At 35.4% G+C, this 21,033-nt stretch overlaps 1 protein-coding gene across 1 annotated transcript in view; it reads left to right on the top strand.

The window, feature by feature from the left end:
- ADGRV1 (adhesion G protein-coupled receptor V1) overlaps positions 1 to 21,033 on the top strand; it is a 272,818-nt gene that overhangs the window by 75,921 nt on the left and 175,864 nt on the right. Inside the window, exons 40-59 of the mRNA XM_017812706.1 lie at positions 2,412 to 2,542; positions 2,831 to 2,930; positions 3,935 to 4,114; positions 5,640 to 5,803; positions 6,308 to 6,401; positions 7,004 to 7,033; positions 9,016 to 9,094; positions 9,729 to 9,867; positions 10,390 to 10,531; positions 10,939 to 11,201; positions 12,348 to 12,523; positions 14,705 to 14,829; positions 15,526 to 15,692; positions 15,777 to 15,920; positions 16,758 to 16,865; positions 17,356 to 17,608; positions 18,297 to 18,419; positions 18,588 to 18,810; positions 19,642 to 19,846; positions 20,771 to 20,917. Of these exons, the coding sequence (XP_017668195.1) occupies positions 2,412 to 2,542; positions 2,831 to 2,930; positions 3,935 to 4,114; positions 5,640 to 5,803; positions 6,308 to 6,401; positions 7,004 to 7,033; positions 9,016 to 9,094; positions 9,729 to 9,867; positions 10,390 to 10,531; positions 10,939 to 11,201; positions 12,348 to 12,523; positions 14,705 to 14,829; positions 15,526 to 15,692; positions 15,777 to 15,920; positions 16,758 to 16,865; positions 17,356 to 17,608; positions 18,297 to 18,419; positions 18,588 to 18,810; positions 19,642 to 19,846; positions 20,771 to 20,917 (2,993 nt within the window). The remainder of the gene's footprint in view (positions 1 to 2,411; positions 2,543 to 2,830; positions 2,931 to 3,934; positions 4,115 to 5,639; positions 5,804 to 6,307; positions 6,402 to 7,003; positions 7,034 to 9,015; positions 9,095 to 9,728; positions 9,868 to 10,389; positions 10,532 to 10,938; positions 11,202 to 12,347; positions 12,524 to 14,704; positions 14,830 to 15,525; positions 15,693 to 15,776; positions 15,921 to 16,757; positions 16,866 to 17,355; positions 17,609 to 18,296; positions 18,420 to 18,587; positions 18,811 to 19,641; positions 19,847 to 20,770; positions 20,918 to 21,033) is intronic.

The raw sequence follows: 21,033 nt of genomic DNA on the forward strand, positions 1-21,033 counted from the left end.
TCATTTATACTGTATTCCAGAAATTTCCGTCCTACATACCAATTGGTAGTCTGAAGCAAATATCATCTTTCACTGATTTAATATTAAATCATCTAGAAAATATTCCCACAGAAAGATCAGGATCAAATCTTCTATCTTTCTGACTCAATAACCCACTGTTTTAAAATTTCTCTTTATGCTTTTTTATGATATCTCAAGTAGCAATGTGGCAATCTTGATGTCATGGCTTTTGAGAAAGAACCATATTAATTGGATATCTAGTGTCTACTAGTGCTTTGAGAGAGCATATTGCATGTTTGACCTAAGGCTTTGTACAGTTCTGCGTAGGGTAGTAGTAGTAGTACTCAAAGTGATTGCTTTCGCCAGCCTTTGCTGGAATCTCAGTGTACTGAAGTCTCACATTTTTCTGGCATGTAAACTGATGGGCAGGGAAACTAAACAAAACAGAAATTTGCTGTCCAGGAATGTGTGCACTGTATTTTCTGTTGGAAGAAAAATTCTGTCTCAAGAGAACATGGTCTGTTTTTTTTCCTGAAATGAAAAGATGTGTCTTAGTTTAAGACTAATGCTGGGGTGGAGACTGCAGTGAATGGCAACCCTTTCACCAATACAGAGAGACAAAATGTGAAGAGATATAAACGAAAAATAACAATTTATTGACCAGAACTGTAGCAACAAACAGAACAGTTCAAACCAACAACAGAGATCACCTCTCGTCTGCCCACTGCCTGTCTGACTGAAAACATGGTTGAAGATGGAGAGAGTTCTGGTTCCTTCCAGGCGGCATCTTTCCCCCAGCCCCTACCAAAAATGTTGGAAAAAAGGAATAAAATATAAAACCTACTTAAACCATGACACCGTAGCATTTTAGGTTTTATTTAGGTATGGTTTGTGTTAATTCTGTGCTAGTCTGTGCCTGTTTTTTATTCCTCCACATCAGTGGTCCTGATTTGCGTGCCAAGCCAGCTGCAGTCTGGCAGGATAAGAGCCACTATTAATGAGCATAAGGAATTACTAAAAACCATCTCATTCCCAAAGGTTACAATGACCTGGGATACTTTCAACTGGTTAAATATTATTCATAGCATGCTAGCAAATGCTGACTATTTGAAGCTGAAGTGCTGTAGTGTGGAAATTACGTGATTTCTTCAGCTTGTGGAAAAATAGTGCATTGCATTATAGCAACAAAGAACAACCAAACTAGTTACCTAAGGGCCTTATATAATTTCAGTGCTTTTATTTAATTTTTGGTAACAATCTTTTTTGTTATGAAAGCAAAAGTTAACAGACATAAATTCAAATATTGTTACCTTTTATATTTATTATTGAAAGTTTCTGTCAAGCAAATGAGTATTCTTTTCAAGGTGTACATATTTTTTATCACCTTATTGAGGGCAATGGTAGCATTTTAGTACAGGTAGAGCTTGCAACAGATGTGTGGCTATGACTGTATTAGGTGAAAACACAGTGCAGTAGCTTAAAATGGGGAACAAGAGGAGGATTGGTGGAGATCTCCTTCTTCATTGATAAATGCAGATATCTAAAGAAATATTTAAAATGGTGGAATATTAAAAAACTTAAAATAGTGAAATTAACTTAATAACACTCAATCTTCAAAATCTGATTAGTACTTGTATTATTATTTCTTACTGGATAGGAATAGCAAAGATTTTGGTAAATCTGACCGAGAAACATGGGTGAGTAAATGACTACCTGTGGAAAAAGTACTGTAATTACTTATAGATGCACATTGTCATTTGATACTGATTATTCCAATTATAATAAATTATTATACAATATACATTACAAATTATGAAACATTAATTTAAATACTTTAAAATTGTGGATTTTTTTTCTGGATGTTTTCTAACACTGATAAAATTTTTAAGTTCAAACTCACATAAATGGAACTTGCAGGTAATTACAAGCATTTTTCTGTTTGCACTGTGTAAAGTCAAAAGACACTGCAGACATTAGGAACATATTCCTTGCCAGTTAGTTGTAGTAGAAAACTGTGCTATAGCTGAGTATACAGCATTTACTCTGTTGCGTAGTTCACAGACCAATACTGCTCTTCTTTTTGTGCATGTTTTGATGGCACTTACTCATTTGTACCAGGTTCCTTATATTTTGGTAGTTCTTTCCAAGGGTGAACCAAAACCAGACAGTTTTTTCCAACAGTGAACTAAAACCAGAGAAACCCAGGAAGAAAGAGTTTAGGTTTGTGGGGGTTTTGTTTCAATGTTAAAAATGAATGTGTTATATAACTACTGTGAAGCTCACTATTAAAAATATTAAGGTCTTTCAGAAAAAAATATTTTAACTCTTATGCATGTTTTTGACTTCTCATTTTAATAGTTGAATTGTAGGAGAGGAAACTCAAAATATTATATCTTATAATTTGTTCCTAGGAGAACAGCTACAATTTCATATTGTACGAACTGCCCCAGGACTGGGAAATGTTACTGTTGAGTGGAAGATAGTTGGACATAATGTAAAACAAAATTTTGAAAACTATTCTGGAATACTCTTTTTTCCTGAGGTAAGTCCATAAGCAAATCTAGTGGCTACAAGAGAATATTGTAATTTGAAGTGAGCTGAGGAAACAAGTGTGCTTTTTTAGCACACTTTTTTTCTTTCTTTCTTTTTTTCTTTATGTGGTTATTTACTCACCCCTTTACTCCAGGAGTTCTAAACTGCAGGGAGTTTATAGTTTTAGATACTTTAAGTTTACATTTCTTAAAAGTATTGTTCAAAATACATATGATACTGTGGTATCACTTGTACTCTATAAACTAATGACTGACCATTTTATCAACAAAATAAATAGGGGACATTGAATACAACATTGTATGTTCACTTGCTGGATGACTATATTCCTGAAGAAAAAGAAGAATACCGCATCATCCTGTACAACATCAAAACAGAAGGTAATGCACAACTTCAGCCTGCTATATCATAAAATTTCCTTTTAGTAGTGTAATATTTTCCTATGTATTAATCAATTTTGGAAGCATAGGGCTAAGCATACTGCAAATGTTGTAAACTGTGCAAATTTTGTTCACATTTTATTGAAACTTCTTTGTATATGTGTGTGTATATATATATATAAATCCCACAGTGTCTTTGCATTTTTACTTAACTGACTGTTTAATTCAGTGCTTATTTGCTTCCCTTTAACTGAATATAAACTTGAGCATACTAATACGTTCTGGATACAAGTGCCATGAAATAAGTGGATATTTTTATCTTTGAAAACAATCTTTTCATGTCAAGCTGTCTTTCTGATCTGTCTCTGGATTCCAGGATGTCAGCATATTTTATTCTTCCATTAAAATCATAACGAGAAAAGCATGAAACTGCATCCCTTCTGAAATACCCTTTGTTAAATTGGAATTAATATCTAAAAACCAAATTAATGTGACATAAGGTGTGTTGCTGCTAGGTGCCTTGCCAACTTGCATTAATAATTTGTTTACTGTAGTAATCCTTCAGGATAAGTATCAATTAATGTAACTATTCATCAAGGCAAGACTGTTAGTAATTTCTTAATGGAATGACTGAGAAGTTGAATATAATTTTAACTTGTGGAATGCTTAGGAAAACTTTCTCTTTCGTTTTACAATAGAATTAATTTAGGAAAGTTGATATTTAGCACTGGCCCTTTTTCTCATTTCTTAGTACAGTTTTGTAACTCTATACTTCGTATGCATACAATTCTTGTGATTGAATATTCTTTTATTTGTTATAGAATGTAATTATGTATACATTCCATGAAGTTTACTGTCTGTGAACTTCAGTCAGCAGTCGTGTTTGGCTTGATGTCATTTGCACTGTTACTAGCTGTCATTTGGATGTAACAGTAGCAGTAATATAAGACAAATCTTTAGTTGCATAATGCTGTATTAATTGTAGTCCATTGATTCTTTTGCAGGAGTTTCTTCTTCAGGTGCTGCCATTTTGGATAGTCAGGGATATGAAGCTGTTCTGACAGTAGAAGCTAGTGATGAACCACATGGAGTATTGAATTTTGCTTCTCCATCCAGGGTAGTTTTACTTCCAGAGGAAAACAAAACAGTTCAACTTTTTATTAACAGAGAATTTGGATCTCTAGGTTTGTATAACAACTCCAAGAGAAGTTAAGTTTTGTTTTTGAAATTATTAGACAGATGAAAACTATGACAGGGAAGCTGGAAATTTAGAAAATCTTGGATACAGTTGATATTTTCAGAACTTCTAGGCCCTTAGTGCAGGCTTGGAAACTAAGTTTTAGCTAAAACTGGAGCCTTAGCCCTCAATTTCACAGCAAGGGGTCTGTTGTGGCATATAACACAGCTAATTGGCTATTAGGATTGTATCTTTATGTCTGACAAATCTGTCTTGAAGCATGGCTCTGTCCAGAAGAAATAAAAAGCATGAGAAAAGGAGCTTGAATGAAATGATCATTCCCACATCTTTGCCTCTAAACTTGCAGAAGTTGACAGCTTAGGAATGTCCCATGGAAAAAGTTTCATTCATGCCACTGAATTTGGTTCTCCTCTGAGAATTCTGTATTCTTTTTTAATTCAATTTTTCCTTTTAAAATCAAATTGGGTGGTACTAACTTCCAGAATTCAGTGATGTGCTGTGTGCAGAAATATTTACTTGTATTAGTTGCTTGAGGATTTTAAGTTGCATTAGGAGATAATGTGTAATCATTTTCTAATTACATTTTTAGAGTATATTTAGACATCTTTGGTACTCTCTTCTAGTTTCTGTTATCTGTTTTGAAGTGAAGTGACCAGTTAAAACAAATATTCAAGATCTGGACACACCACAGATTTGTAGAGGCATTTTAATGGTATTTCTATGTTTTCCCATTTCTTTTTTCATATCAATCAATATCTAAATTAACTTTCAAACACTACTCAGGAAATTAATACTTTATTCTAAGTATGTCTGGTAAATGTAAAATCTCTTAATTAAAAAGTTTATCATTATTTGTTAATACTAAGATTCTTTTATACCTTTTGTTATATTTCATAAAGACTAGCTTTGAATTTCATCTGTCATTTTATCTCCAGGATCACTTTCTTTAAATTTGCTACTTAACTTGCTCTGACAGATTAGTGAGACGTGGCTTTTTTATTAAAAAAAATAAATTATGTCTAACTTTTCCCCTTAGTAAAATTTATCAGTGTGCTCCCTAGTTTTTATTCTTTACTGGAGTCTTTGTCAGTCTTTTTGGGAAGGAAACTAGATTTAGCACTGCCTTTAGAGCCTTTCTTAGATACTGGTTGTTCCTGAAGCGTTCTACTTCCCTTGGCACCGAACCTGATATTAATAATACATTAGAAGTAGCAGGTAGTACTTCAGTAATGTAATATTTTCAGTCCCCAGCGCCTCAAATGCCTGAATACATTTGATCCTAATGCTTTCCAAGTCCTGTGTTGTTGGACAAATCATCAAAGGCTGGACTGAAAGCGTGTTAAAAGCAAAAACAAAATTCTATTGGCTCCAGATTACTCTTTTAATCCTTCTGGTTTGCAGTTAGGGTTTTCATTTTGTCAAGGAGCATTTGATTTCCTTTCTTTGTCTGTTCTGGTAAGCATTATGTAAGAATTGAGAACAGTTGTTTTTTTTGGTCATATTTTAAACAGGTGCTATCAATGTTACATATGCCACAGTTCCAGGATTGGTCACCTTAAGTAATCAGACAGAGGGGACCTTGGCTGAACCAGGAGCTGATTATGTAGCTGTTTCTGACTCACTGATTTTGGAAGAAGGAGAAACATCAGCTGTCATAAGTGTTACTATTCTAGAGGTAAATTCTATACCCTCTCACTCTACACAGAAAAGAGAAGATTGTGGAACCTGAAGCTTGCAACCTATGTATTACTTGAAGCTATAGATTCTTTTGTAATTTAGAAAGCCTGTATCTTAATTGTAATTTCACATAAGGATAAATAATAACAGAGATCAGTACTACCTATAGTTAAATGAAATTAAGCTCTCTCATTAAGACTTTATTATCTGATATTCAGACCAGTGTAATTCATTGCTTGCTACAGGCTGTTACCTTATCAATGGTTGGAATTTATGCCTTTAAAATTGGGTAGAAATTTATTCACATGTCTAGTTCAGTGTCAACACAGTTGTTTCCATGAAATAAAATGTCTTACTTCATAATTCATTCATTTTATATGAAAGTGTTGCAGGAAAATGTTGCCATAATGTAAGAGACTTCTAGTGTGTTGCTTTTTGGCAACTTCTGCTACAGTTTCTTAGAGGAAATGAAAAGAAGATGTGCTGGATTTGTGTTTTGTAGGACGATGTGCCAGAAGTGCAAGAATTCTTCTTGGTTAATTTGACTTCAGTGGAACTTATTATGAACCATTCAACTTCTTCCCTACCTAGACTGGGTAAAACAACTTATGCAGAATTATGTTTAACTTTATTTTTGTATCAGTTGCAATCATATTATATTACTCTGGCATTACTCTCATTATTCCACTTACTTGCCAACTTGCCAACTCTGCATGAAACTGTAGAATATCAAATATAATCATTATTACACGACTTCTTACTTTTTAAAGCCCTGTAAAAACTCTAAGGCAATTTTCACAGAGGAGTTAGATAGTAATTAGCAGGTGGAGAGCACAGTTATCTCAGAAGTTTCATTAGCAGTCAGTTAATGTGATTTTAATTTCCAAGAACATAATGGAAACAAACATGTCTAAAAAAATTCCTTCATGTGGTTCCTGTGCTCACTCTTTCAAAAGCAGCTTTTTATTGCTCTTTATCAGATTTACTTTTAGGAGTTATATTCTATGATTTTTCTCCTCTTCCAGTGAACTTATTGTTTGCTTAATTAGATTCTCATTCTGCCTCTGAATTTGGTAGCAGAGCTGCCATTGGCTTTAAAGGCAGTTGGGTTATCCTGTGGTACTAGAGGCTAATTATGCTGATTATTTCTAACATCTTCTATGACTCTTTCCTCTTTTCCTTTGCATGCGTGTTGAAGTGACAGAGTTAACTCGTTACAGACTGAAAGGTAATTTGCGAGACTGATTGCTGGTTTGTAGACACTGAGCTATGACTAGTCGAGCCTAAAATTTAAAACATGAAAAGGGTAACATTACAGTACAAAGGATTTTCTGAACTAAATTGTTCTGTACTTAGGATGATCAGATAATAGTTTTAATCCATAAGGCAAAAGCTTGTCCTTATTATAAAATGTCACAATGAATTCTGTTGTCAGACTATTTTCTAATCTTGTTTTCTCTGTTGGTATATTTTCTTTGTCATAATTGAGGATTATCAATTATCATAATTGAGGATTTAGCTCCTTGTTGATGCAAGGCATTTGTTTAGGACATACAGCAATGCCATACCCCACAGAAAATATTTAATATAAGTCTAGGTGTCTAATATTGAAAAATGGGTGTCCTGCACATGATACTGGCATGTGCAATCAATTCTACACATCTGGAATATATTGTATATGTTGTTCCTGTTATGGCCATGTGGATGCAGTAGGTAGTGTAGGTCTAGGGTGTCTGTGATGTACAAACACATGGAACTTAAGTGACCTCTGTTTCTGATATGAGGCTTCACACATATGGAGCAGAAACAGTAAACATAAAGACAACTATGTCTTCACCATGCTTCTCTTGCTCCCATCTTCTAGAAAAGGTGGAAGAAAAGGCCTGACTCTTAATACAAAAGTCAAGGAATTAAGAAATGGGAAAATGTTCAACACTGGGGAATGATGAAAGAAAAACAAATAAACTTATTGGATAGAAGAAGGACTCTAAGCTGGAGTAGAGTGGCAGGGGGGCATCAGGGAAAGGGAAGCATGCCAGCCATGAAAGAGGTCTGATGTTGAAAGTGAAGTATTACAGGTCTTGGGTGAACTGATCGGACTATAACACAACAAGGGAAAACACAGGTTAGGAGTGAAGATAAAGGGTCTATATTCGCTGGCACTCTCTATGGATATCTAAACTTCAGTAACGTTTCTGATATGTAGAGGTGTTGCAGCTATTGATGATGTTCATCATTACCTCATAGTGTGAGGTTTGAATTTGTAGCAGTGACCTTTTATTTAGTTTTATGTGATTTAGTAGAGATCTTTCAAATGGATCTAAAAATACTGTATTTACTATAGATCCAGTGGAGTCAATTTGTTTTGAAGACATCGTCATTCTTTCTTCATTTCTTTTTAAGTCTTATTAAAAGTAAATTGACGTAAATTGAGGTAATCATGTGATGCTGTTTGAACAAATTAAGGTATTATGTTCTCAGAAAAATCAAGTTCTGACTGTCAGGTCCTGGTCCCTGAAAGTGGTGGACATTTCTGGCATCTAGCAATTTTTCAGTATTTTCACAGGGCAATACATGCAATCATCTTTCAGGGTTACTGTGAAGATACATATTTTTTTATAAAGTGATAGAATGTTACAGTGCATAAACTGCCTATAAGAAATTAATAATTCTATATTTGTAGCAGAATCTGAGGTGTGTGTCATTAAGGTTTATGATCAGGCACTGAAACATAAACAGGAAATGAAATACTGGATCATTTATTATTCCTTCTTACTCATTTTCCCTTCTGTACTCAGAATGGCACAGTCTGCAGAACATTAAATGTCATCATAATAAAAACACTTAATGAAGATGAAATGAGATTCCTTGGCAAATCTTGCTTTTGGCATTTTCTAATTTTCCTGTGCTGTGGGTTTTTTTTCTAAATTTTCTTTAGTCTTTTTTTTCTATGCATTATCAAATGTAACAGTTGTAATTCAAGGCACTGTCTTGCAGTTCTAATAGTAAGGTAGTAAAAATAGATTTTCTTTAAGGCTTTCCAAATTATCTTCCCCATGACCTTTTTCTCCTCCATATTTTAGAAATGGAAAATTATGTATTTCTTGTACAAAATTAGTAGAGAAATAAAGAAATTCTTCTGTTATGCTTGAAAATAATGAAAATGGACTTCATTGTTCTTCATATTTGTCCTTCTGTTTTCCATTTTAGATGTGGAAGGTTTAACTTCACAAATTATTATTGATGCTAATGATGGAGTAAGGGGAGTAGTTGAATGGGAAAGTACCAAGTAAGTCTTGTCTCTTTGAAGAACTCTCTGTGTCAGTTAATGATTGGAGTTGCTCAGTGACTTTAATTTTCAGTTAACAGTAGAACTTCTATTAACAATAGGGTCCCATATTTGAGATGGCAACATATCATTCAGTTCAGCAGAACTGGAAAGTATAAGATAATTCTCATGCTGGAAACTAGCATTTACATTATGTTTACTCAGAAATCTTATGCTACCATGTAGTTATTTTCGCTGCTGTCCTTTTGTACTATGAGCTTCCATCGCTCCTGCAGCCTCCATCCTTTGCTCCAGCCTCTGCATCCATGTAAGCATACACACTGGCATCTCCCAGACCTTTTTTATCTGATTTCCAGGAGCTAGGAAGAAGGCATCTGTGACCATAGACAGGCTTAATCTGCCACTAATAAGCAAGAAAAAAAGGACAACATCCTATAGGATTTTTACATAATTCCATTTATATAAGAAACAAAGATAAAAAGGTTGCATTCGACATTGGTGATGATGCTGCTACTATAATGGTGCCTTTTACTTATAAAGCAGATGGGATGATTTGAAGTGAAAATATAACAATTATCTACCATTTTATTCAGAACAACATGCTCAGTGAACATTGTCTTGGTTTTCATTTTAGTTTTGAAGTTAATGAATCTCACGGGGATCTGACAATAATGGCATACCGAAACAAAGGATCTTATGGGAATGTGTCTGTATTTTTTTATGCCCAAAATTTGGAGGCACAGCTGGGTTTGGATTTTAATGTGACCTCAAGGGTAAGAGTTCTGAATCTAGTAATTTTCATTCCTTCAACTTCCTTAAAAGAATGTCCTCTTGTTTATTTTGCAGAATGATCACTAGTACAGCTAGATTTTTCAGCATGTTTCAGTTGCTTTGATCATCTGAATAGATGATCAAAGAGATAGAATTAGTCATCTTATTTTACTCTTTCTTTCTTTTAGTACTGAAGCATTTTTAAATATAAGACACATGGTAAACTTTCAACCATCTATTTCAAATACAATTTCCTTAGACAAGAGCATATAAGATTCCATGTAAGTTTTAATATTTTTTGCAACAGAACTCTCAAAGTGAATTGCTCTTGCTTGTCCTCACTCTGCAGTATGCTGAACTATTTTGCTTCTATTTCAATCAATTTCTAAGATACATAGAAAGTACAGCTCTTCTTGCCTCCTCTTTCCTTCCTAGCTAAGACAATTCTGCTTTGCCTTAGTTTAAAATTTCTCTGTATATTAACAGCTGTTGAGTGTTCAATGCTTTCTGTGCTTCAATGCTAGACTCTTTTTTTTGCTGATGGAGAAAGGAATAAGTCTGTTGTTGTTACGATTTTTGATGATGATATTCCTGAAGGTGTTGAAAAGTTCCAGTTAATTCTAACAAATCCCTCTCTGGGCCTGGAATTAGGGAAGAACACAACAGGTAAAACTTAGTTTTGATGTTCTCCTTCTTCAGAATTGTCATTTTAGTGACAGTGATTTTAATTTTGTTCTTCTGAATATTTAAGAAAACACCATAGCCCTGGTGTGGTAGATTATTAGTCTCTTTTGGAAAATTCTTAAACATCCCTGTGAAATGTGTAAAATTAACAAAATAATATATAAAATAAGGAATCAAAAAGTGCAGAAGTGAACTTTTTAATAAGACAGTCTGGATTCTTCCTTTCTAGAAATATTTCTAGATAAAGCAAAATACTTACATACTCTCTTCAAGTAATTATACACTAAAGGAAGAGTGGATTCGTGTATATATGTATTTGTTTGTATATGTGTACAATTATATTTTACTATATTAATTAAACAATATTTCCATCATTTATTTCTCAAAAGCCACAGTTACTATATTTGCCAATGATGATGGACATGGAGTTTTGTCGTTCAATAACAGTGATCACTTCTTCCTAAGAGAGCAAACAGCTCTCCATCTGATGGAAAGCATTGCAGTATTAAATATTATTAGAGAACCTCCTCAGGGGATATTTGGAACTGTGACTGTTCAGTATCTTGTAAGTGAAATTAATTCTTCAGAGCCATCAGTGGATTTGACCCCTTCTCAGGGATACATTGTACTGGAAGAGGGAGTCAGATTCAAGGTAATATGATAGTTATTACCAAAGAAGTGAAGAAAGTTTTTTCAAAATTTTTGGAAGGCTTTCAGAAATGTCCATGTTTTTTTCATGTACAAATTTTTTCTGATGTTTTCCTTCATTCTTGGAGCTAACTGTCATGGGAGTGCATAAAAATTGAAGGTGCTTTGTTGTAGATATTGTGCTCTTTGTAATAGTTCAGGTAAACTGAGAAAATATAAAGGGTATATAATATTTATATATGCATAGGGCCACTTATTTGTATGTGTTTAGTACGTAGCTGAAACACAAACTTTGACATGAAGTCATAATTTACAAGTCTAAGTAGTTAAAGTGGGAGTAAAGCTCCTGTTCTGTTATGTGGCCTGAACTGAACAAAGTATGCTGCAGCAATGGCAAAAGGTGAAGAGCTCTCAGAGTCATAGAAATTGAAAACTGCTTATCTTTCCAGGAGTATTAAGCTCACTGCCTCTCTGCTGTCCCCACAAGAATGTCAGCTAGAAAATGAGCTAGCTTAAGTGTGTGAAATCCTGACTGCTCTGAAGTTTAATGGTTGCTTTATTATATTTTATTATTTTATTTTATTTTATTAGAAAATGAGCTAGCTTAAGTGTGTGAAATCCTGACTGCTCTGAAGTTTAATGGTTGCTTTATTATATTTTATTATTTTATTTTATTTTATTTTATTTTATTTTATTTTTTCAGTGAAGCTGGGGTCAGTAACAGGTTAGTATATTACGGTTAGTGGAGTAGAATCTGAAACAAACCTTGCTGGAAATGCTGGTTTTCAATTTCTTGACCTGAAGTGCTTTTGGAACCTCAGTGATGGCCAGTTTAGCAGATCTGTGGGAAGTGGCAAGTAAAAGATTTCTTAATACAGTCTCTAAATATGGTTCTTAGGATAAGAATAAAGAGAATGGAAAAATAATAATAAAAAAAAGTAGTTATGCTTGTGTTAGTGTTGCAAGGTCAGCAGAGGGATGACTTTAGAACCTGGGCCTGAACTGTCCCTGCCTCACTCCAGTTTCAAGAGCTGCTGTTGTGCTGTCCAGAGCTGTGCAGAGAATGAACAGAAAAAGCAGCAGGGTCTGAATAGTATGTCATCATTAGCTGTCAAGTCTCAGCAGCTTTCTGTGCTTGTTTTCTTGTCAGACTCTGCATATTTCTGCAATCCTGGATGGAGAACCAGAAATGGATGAGTACTTTATTGTCACCCTGTTCAATCCAACTGGAGGAGCCAGACTAGGCACAAAAGTGCAAACTATGATTACGATTTTACAGAACCAGGCTCCACTGGGGCTTTTCAGCATCTACCCACTTACAAATAGGTACTAAATTTTTATTCTATCAAATACTATTACTGCTATACAGAAAAACAGAAAACCACTTCAAATGGACTATTCATCATTAGAAATGTTGATTTCTCTATGGATTTTTTTCATGAAATGGTACTTCATTAGTCCCTTAACATTCCACTACTAATAATAATACATATCAAGAGCTCCAAACCTTAGATCAGTGCCCAGGAAATCACACATTTTACAATTTAAGTTTTTTAAGCTTGTGTGAGATACACCCTGACTCAGGGCTGTTTTTCAGAACCAAGTGGGCCATATTACCTGGACAAGCTTGAGGAGTGGGCCCATGGGAATCTCATGAGGTTTAACAGAAAAAGTGCAATGTGCAACACGTGGGTTAGAGCACCTGTGGCTTATTAATACAATAAGTAAATAAATTATACAGACCTGGCTAGCTGGTTGAGGGTTCAGCTCCAAATCCTCTTTATTCAAATGAGACAACACCTTATATACGTGGGTTCAAAGTAAAACGTGAGTCTCTTGACCCATTACCATGGATTTCTCACTACCCATGTGTGAGAAATAAAATCTCCGATTCAAGTAATTTCCAGTTAGAATTTATTATATGGTGAGAGCAAAAACAGCTCTGTGGTGTCCAAGCAGCCGAGTCCCGGTGACTTGGGAGGCTTGTCACACACCAAAGCAGACATAGTATCCTACTTTTATTCCCAGCTACTTCATTAATATTCATTATACATAGGCATAAACATTATACATTGTTAATTCAGACATTTAACAGATATTTTTCTTACACAAGGGTGTTATCTACTCACAAGCATAAATAATATGCACTGTTAATTCAGACATTCAACAGATGTTTTTCTTAAACTCAATTATAAATTCTCAAGAAAGGTGTTATCATCTAGTTAACTAAACAGAGTATCTTCACTATAAATTTTGTACAAGGTAAAAGGGAGGTAATTTGTTTTATGTCTTTATAGGGGCCCAGTTAAGTTTTACGATTTGTTTTCTCTTCTTTCTCTAGGTTATACTGACCTTACACTGTTTTCTTTTTAATCAGCTCGAATCATTCTTTTAGTTTATTACACATGTGTGGGAGTACTTTGGGAATTCATTCCCCAGGATGTTTCATCCAGCATCCTTCCTAAACCCCAACTCTTACAGCAACCCCCAGTATCAATCGAGGCTGGGGGATCAACAAATCAAGCACAGCCCTGCCAAGAACAACTTATGTATGCTGGTGGGTGAGAGGCTGGAGATGAGCCATCAATGTGCACTCACAGCCCAGAAAGCCAAGTGTGTCCTGGGCTGCATCCAAAGCGATGTGGGCAGCGGGTCGAGGGAGATGATTTTGTCGCTCTGCTCTGGTGAGATCCCACCTTGAGTCTGCATCCAGCTCTGGGATCCCAGCACAGGAAGGATATGGACCCGTTGGAGCAAGTCCTGAGGAGGCCCAGCAAGTTGATCAGAGGGATGGAGCAGTTCTTCTGTGAGGAAAGACTGAGAGAATTGGGTTTGTTCATCCTGGAAAAGAGAAGCCTTCAGGGTGACCTTATTGTTGCCTTCCAGTACCTGAAGAGAACTTACAGGAAAGATGGGGCAAGACTATTTATGAGAGCATGTAGTGACAGGACAAGGGGAAATGGGTTCCAATTGAAACAGAGTAGGTTTAGTTTAGATATTAGGGGAAAATTCTTTGCCGTGAGGATGGTGAAGCACTGGAACAGGTTGCTTGGTGAAGCTAGGGTTGACCCATCCCTGGAAATGTTCGAGGCCAGGCTGGATGGGGCTCTGAGCAACCTGGTCAAGTGGAAGGTGTCCTTGCCCACCCATGGTACAGGACAGGGGTTGGAACTAAATGGCCTTTTAGGTCCCTTCCAACCCAAACCATTCTATGATTCTGTGTTTCTGTCATATGGAATGATGTTTTGAGATATCATTCAGCTTTAACTGTAAGGTTGATGTCTTGCATTTCAGGGTGGTTTAAGATTTTGTTGAATTCCCTATAATTTTGCCAAGGTCTTGTGTTAGGAAACACTGGATAACCTTAATCAATGTCAGTACATCAGATAGCAAAATCAGTATTTTCCTTTTATTGCATATTCTGCACTGGAATTGTACTGTAAGAATCTTGTTTGTATACTATAAATATAATGCTTTTAAAAATTTATTTTCAATTCTCGCATTTAGGACAAATATCTTCACAGTTGAAGAAGCCAACACTACAGTTTATTTGAAAGTTTCACGGAGTAATGGGCTCAATGTGTCTGTGAGTGTTGAGTGGGAGACATTGTCGGATACTGCATTTGGCATCAGTACGTTCACTTTACTGAGAGCGTCCGTTGCTATTGGGTGGAAATAGCCAGAGACTAGCCAAAAATATAGGAGATGTAACTTTGGAATATAACTCACCTATTCAGACTTGATCACATAAATTAATAGATAAAAGAGCTTAGCTACTTAAGAGTCAGCTTGTCATCAGCCACTGCTGCCAGAGTTTCAATAATCTGTATTGCTTTTCTTGTTGTTCTTATATTGTCACTAGACCTTTGATTTATAAAATCTGTACTTTGTAACTTTGGATTTTTCTAACACAGTATAAGAGACATTATTTTCTGTAAGCATCAGCTGACTTAGTCAGTTTAAGAATCTTAGTGCCTTGACTGCTTGTTGAGGATGAACACATTTTGTAGTTTTTGTGTCACTGTTATTTTTTTCTATCTAGCTAATTTTCTCACTACCCAAATTCCAGACTGAGTCACCGAATCACACTCAAATTGCCTGTATATCTTCCACGTATAATTGTAATATATGAGGAATGCATTTATTGCTTAACTCTCGTTACAACCTCAGTGCTATACTATTTCCATGCATTTGCACGCACTCATACCAGCTATCTAAAGACAACTTCAATATTTCTGATACTAGGTGTACTTTTGGCAAGTAAATAATGAAAATGGCATTGTAAAAGACCTCAAGGATAACTAGTTTTTTATTTTACTGTATTGCAGGGGGTAGTATCAATGTCCTGTCTGTCTTGCAAAGCTTTGTGGAGCAGTCAGCAGCTAGCTGGTGTTTTTTTCCATTCGGAGAAGTTCTGTATGGTGTGCTTTTGCGTACTCCTCCAGCTGTGTTTTCTACTCTCTACCAGTGGAAAGGAGTTTTTGTTGCTGTTGAGGTAATAATACAAATAAAATAAAAAATAAAAAAATACCTAATAAAAAATTTTAATCTGAATTCTACTTTTTTATTCCTCTCTCAGGATTTCAGTATGTGGAATCCTAAGAGCTGTATGTCTTTCCAAATACGTACCTCTCCCTACCTTGTGATTACTCATGGAGGAGCCAGACAGGGAGCTTCCAACAGCAGTGTGTATGCATTCATGCCTGGACGCAAACTATTGAAGGTAAATCTGTTTTATTTACAAAATCATGAAATAATGGGATTAGGAAGGGCCTCCACTCCAGCCACGTTTTAGGAAAAGGCACTCTGTGCTCAGCTGGTCTGGGACCTGAACACTATACTTGACTTCAGTGATGCAACTTACTGTCCCGGTTCTGGCCAGGACAGGGTCAATTTTTGCAGTAGCCAGGAGGGGACGTGGCTGGGACCCACAGGTTATTCTATACCACCTTAGAGGGGAATGGGGCCCTTCCGCGGGTCAGGGCAGGGTGTTTCTTCTACGTGGTGAGCGCTTTCGCGTGTGAATCATTCAGCTCTTTTGTACCCTCAGTTTTTAATACTGTTGCTGTTATTCTTCATTTTCTTCTCTCGTTGTTTTCAGTAAATTATTCTTATCTCAACCCATGGTCTTTACCTTTTGTGCCTCCAATTTTCCTCCACATCCCACCACAGTGGGGAGAGGATTAAGTGAGCGGCAGCGTGGTTTGGAGTGTTTCAGTGGGAACACTAAATTGGGCAATACCATTCCTAAATATAATAACCACAGTTATTACAACTGGATGTCTACTGTGTTGTTATATGTTGGGGGTGGGATAAAATGACCAGGAAAGGGAAGAAAGAAATTGTGGAGCAAAGAAGTCATAGAGCATTTTCTGAAAAACATATGATAAGTCATATTAGTGTTGTAAATTTAGAATTACATCTATGAAATTTTTTGTACTTTTTTTTATATATAGTTTGTATGTAATTTTGAAATTTCTTAAAAATGTGTGTGTGTATATGTATAAACTTGTTACTTGAAGTGACTTACAAATACCATTTTGCCATATATCCCTTGTAGATACAGACTCTTTCTATTTTGGATACCAGACATGTCAAACATTTTGCTGTAGATGAAGAAGACTATTTGGTTTTTGTGAGTCACACCACCAATATCAGTTCCATCCAGGTTTGAGTACACTTGTCTTCTATGCCTTTGATTTGGGTAATTTGGTTAGTTTTGAGTTTGAACTCTGAAGGGATAATTAAAAAAACCTAAATATGTATTTCTGAAAATTGCCTTATGTTTCTAGTACAGATTTACAGGACTTAAACTTCTAGACTTGTTTAAATGTAACAACACTCCTACATTAACATGTAGTTTATACTTAGTTTGATTGTATTGCTAGTGTTATTTTGGTTTTAAAATCTATCACGTTAAGCACCTGTTAGAACAGAGAGAGCTTCTGACTGTAAACCTGGTCATCTGAAGACCAGGCACAGATGCTTACAGTAGTGTAGTTACTTACCAATGTGCTTCTACCTTAATGTAGGATTCACCTTAGAAATGAGGAATTCAATTAATTACAAGTCATCCTAATTTATCATGACACTTAATTTCTTTTCTCTTGGTGCTAGTTATGAATATATATAATAAAAAATATTTCATATTTCCACAGGTTTTCCAGTGGAATAGAGATCTATTTGTGCTGCATTATCAACTTCCAGTTTACAGAGCTCTGAACATTGCCTTGTTTCCTCGAGGAGGGATTATGTACCTAGTAGTTTCTTTTACAAATAACACCCAGAATGTGCTCTTGTACCAGTGGTTGAATAATGAGTTTAGGAATCTTCATCAGTTACCAGCAAAAGAAATCAAACATATGGAAACCTGGACTTCTGGATCTGATATCTACTTAATTATTGCAGAAGGTATTTAACAGAAAACAAACACTGAGTTTTCTAAGTATATACTACTTGTTTGGTAGCAAAGGCATTTGGGATAATGGAGTTTAGATAAGGATGAAAATATTACTAAGGGGTGACAATTTGATGATAAGTATCTTATCAAAGTAATCTGTGTTTTGTTCTTCAGAAAATAAAAGTATTGTGTTTGTTCTCAAATATTTATGAAACCAATTAAATATTTTCCCAGGAACAATAGTAAATAATAATTCCATTCATCTAGCTGCTAATTACATCTTTCTAAGCTTTTCTGAGCTTTTTGATATGCAAAGATCATTGTTCAGCAAAGGACATGAGTTTTTTTATTACAAGTACGAACTTTTAGGCATTCTTTTATGTCTGCATCCCTATGCCTATTTAAAAGTCTATATTGCAGTCCATAGGTTTCTTTACAACTGACTGTTGTCTGTTGGCATTTTTAGTGTTCTTATGTGTGAACGTGTGCAGAAAAGCCCTTAAATGGTGTAATTAGATGAATCATCTGATGGAGATAAGTTGTGCTGTGGAGTTATACACGAAGTAAAAAGGAAGATACGATCCTTGGTCTCACTTTTTAATTAAAGCTGCTGATCTCTACCTTTGAATGGCCACTAGTGTGTGATTTTACTAATAGGCAGCAATATAATGTAAGTTTTGTGACTTTTCTCCTTTGTAGAATCTGGAAATTCTTCTGAAATATTCATCTGGGAGACAGGGCAGTCTGCCTTCAGACACTTTCAGTCTCTTCCAGTCTGTGCTGTAAGAAATATCCACGTTTTCAGGCCTCCTTCAGGTTTAGGTAAGACCTCATGTATAGTACTGGAATTGAATATGCTCATTTTTTCTTTTTTTTTTTTCAGATTTTAAGAGGTACTTTAACAGTTGTGCTGCCAAGGGCATTTCTGGCCTTACAAGAAGAACTTATGTCACTGAATATTTCTTTTTTTCTCCTCATTGCTCAATGTAGTTCACATCCTGCTCTCTGATAAGGACACAACAGCACTGTATTCCTGGAACTCAGAAGGGAACCAGTTTTCCATGATGCTGGAAGCCCCTTATGCAGATCATATCTCTTCAGCCACTGCAAGGTCTCTGAACTCTAATAAGAGCTTGATTGCTCTTTCCAGAGAGTCCAGTTCCCAGATTTATGAGCTCACCACTATCTCCAACCAGTCAGATTTTATACCTAGGTAGGTTTTTTGTTTTATATAACTTTCTCCAGGTCTTGCATTCCTTTTAATGTGATACTGTTTTTGTTACAATGGAGACCATTATAGACTTCTGTGGGTGTTGTGCTTATTAACACTAAAGAGAACGTTTCACAGGCAGCTTTAGGATCTCTGAAGTCAAAGTCCTCACAACTGGCTTTAAAACACAGAAAGAAGGAACTTGCAGTTATGACTTGGTGTCATTGTAGAGTCGTGACAGCCAATAAAGATAAAAGGAGTCAGTTATGTGCAGAAAAGATACCTTCCTCTTCTTTATTTTCTCATCTGCTTTTTTATACCCCTTTGCTAGCAGCAAGCACTATCCTTATTTTTGGTAAGCAAGCAACAGCGCTTTCATTGGCTAGGATCTATGGGCGATACATTTGGTAAAGCTCAAGGCCTTATTGCAGTTCCCACATCCTAGGCTTACCAACTTTACAGCCTGCCTTTGTTTTCTCCATTAGGGCTACGTACTGACTTCCTTATCATCAAGGATACACCTGAAAGTTTTCCCAGTCGATATCTCCATCCTGGGAGCTAATAGACCTGCTATTATCCCCTTCAACTTGGTATTATTAAAACTTTTATTTAGGATAAATGAAATTACTTTAATAAGTAATTTCAGTTACTCTGTGCTCTATTGTAATTTAAAAAAAAAAGGACATTTAACCTACAACCTTTAAATGTCAGTTACTTAGGAATACAAGCAACAATTTTAGCTTCAAAAATGCTCATTAAATTTACAGTACTGCTTTCAAAGTTCATTAATCAGCTATCCTCAGTTTACAGTTTATGTGTTTCTTTTTATGCTAGTTCAGGTGAATTGATATTTGAGCCTGGGGACATGGAAGCTGTGATAGCAATAAATATCCTGGATGACATCATCCCAGAGGAGGAAGAATGCTTTAAGGTGTGGCTGAAAAACCCTAAGGGAGGTGCAGAGATTGGTGTTCACAGTTTTGTTAACATAATTATTCCTTCCAATGACAATGCCTATGGAGTCATTGCATTTGCTCAGGTAAAACCTATAAGGTAAATCATTAAAATATGTATATATAATTTCTGAATAATGGAAAATAAACATACAAAACCTGTAAATTAAAACATGTGAAGGGATTGTTTTTCTAAAGACTTGTAGCAACCTAAGTTAGATGGTTATTGACATCCATTTAGCATTGCTATTTGATTATATAGATGCAAGATGATAGAAACTCAGTTCCAGTCTATCCGTATTGTGGAATTTTTAGAATCCCCTTACATTTAGAATAACATATTACTTTAACAGTTTTTCAACTACCTAAAAATTTAGTTTTTAGATGGCTTATATGATGTCATCATAGAGTTGCTACTGATTGGTTAATCAAGGGAATTAAGTAAAAATCCTTTTCCTTCTCCTGATTTGTACCACAAGATGAGCCTATCTGTCTGAACAGAATAACTTGGAAAAAATGTCAGACTAAAGGTATTAGTTAGAGTGGTTAATTCTTATATCATCCAATACTGTAGAAGTTATCTAAACAGATATGTGTTAAATATATGAAACACAGAGGAATTGTTACTGAAATGAAACATTGCATCTGGACTTGTGTAAACAGTAACAGCAGTAAAAATATGTCTATCTTGAAGGTCTACATGTTTGTTATCTGCTTCAAATGATTTGGACATAAAATACTGTAGTAAAAAAATAGCAAAAAGTGTTGGGGTTTTTGCCTTAGGATAAGGAGGTCTGACATTTTAGATTTTTAATGTCTATGAAGCTTAAAACTGTTGAATACTTCTAAATTGAGATACATTTAATCAATGGACTTGTATTTGGCTGTTTCAGAGTATATTAACTTATTGATGCTCAGTGTCTCTGGCTCCCTTTGAATACCCAGTTCCCTAAAGAAACTTTTCTTTGTACGAAAATAATGTTTTGGTTCTGCCACTGTATGTTTTCCAGAGTTCTTTATTTAAGCAAGTTGAAGAAATGGAACAGGACAGTTTAATCACATTGAATATTGAACGTTTAATAGGAACATATGGACGAGTTACAGTAGAGTGGATTGCTAATGGGAGCACAAGTGATGTATTTCCAACTTCGGGAATGGTATGTAATAATATCACTGTTAGTGGGAAAGCACAACAAGAAGTGCTTGTTGTCTATGTTGTCTCAGACATTGTCTATGTTGTCTCAGACAATAGGTACAGATGTACTGAGAAAGA

This window comes from Lepidothrix coronata, unplaced genomic scaffold (assembly GCF_001604755.1).
Source record: "Lepidothrix coronata isolate B3197 unplaced genomic scaffold, Lepidothrix_coronata-1.0 Scaffold37, whole genome shotgun sequence".
Classification (NCBI taxonomy): domain Eukaryota; kingdom Metazoa; phylum Chordata; class Aves; order Passeriformes; family Pipridae; genus Lepidothrix; species Lepidothrix coronata.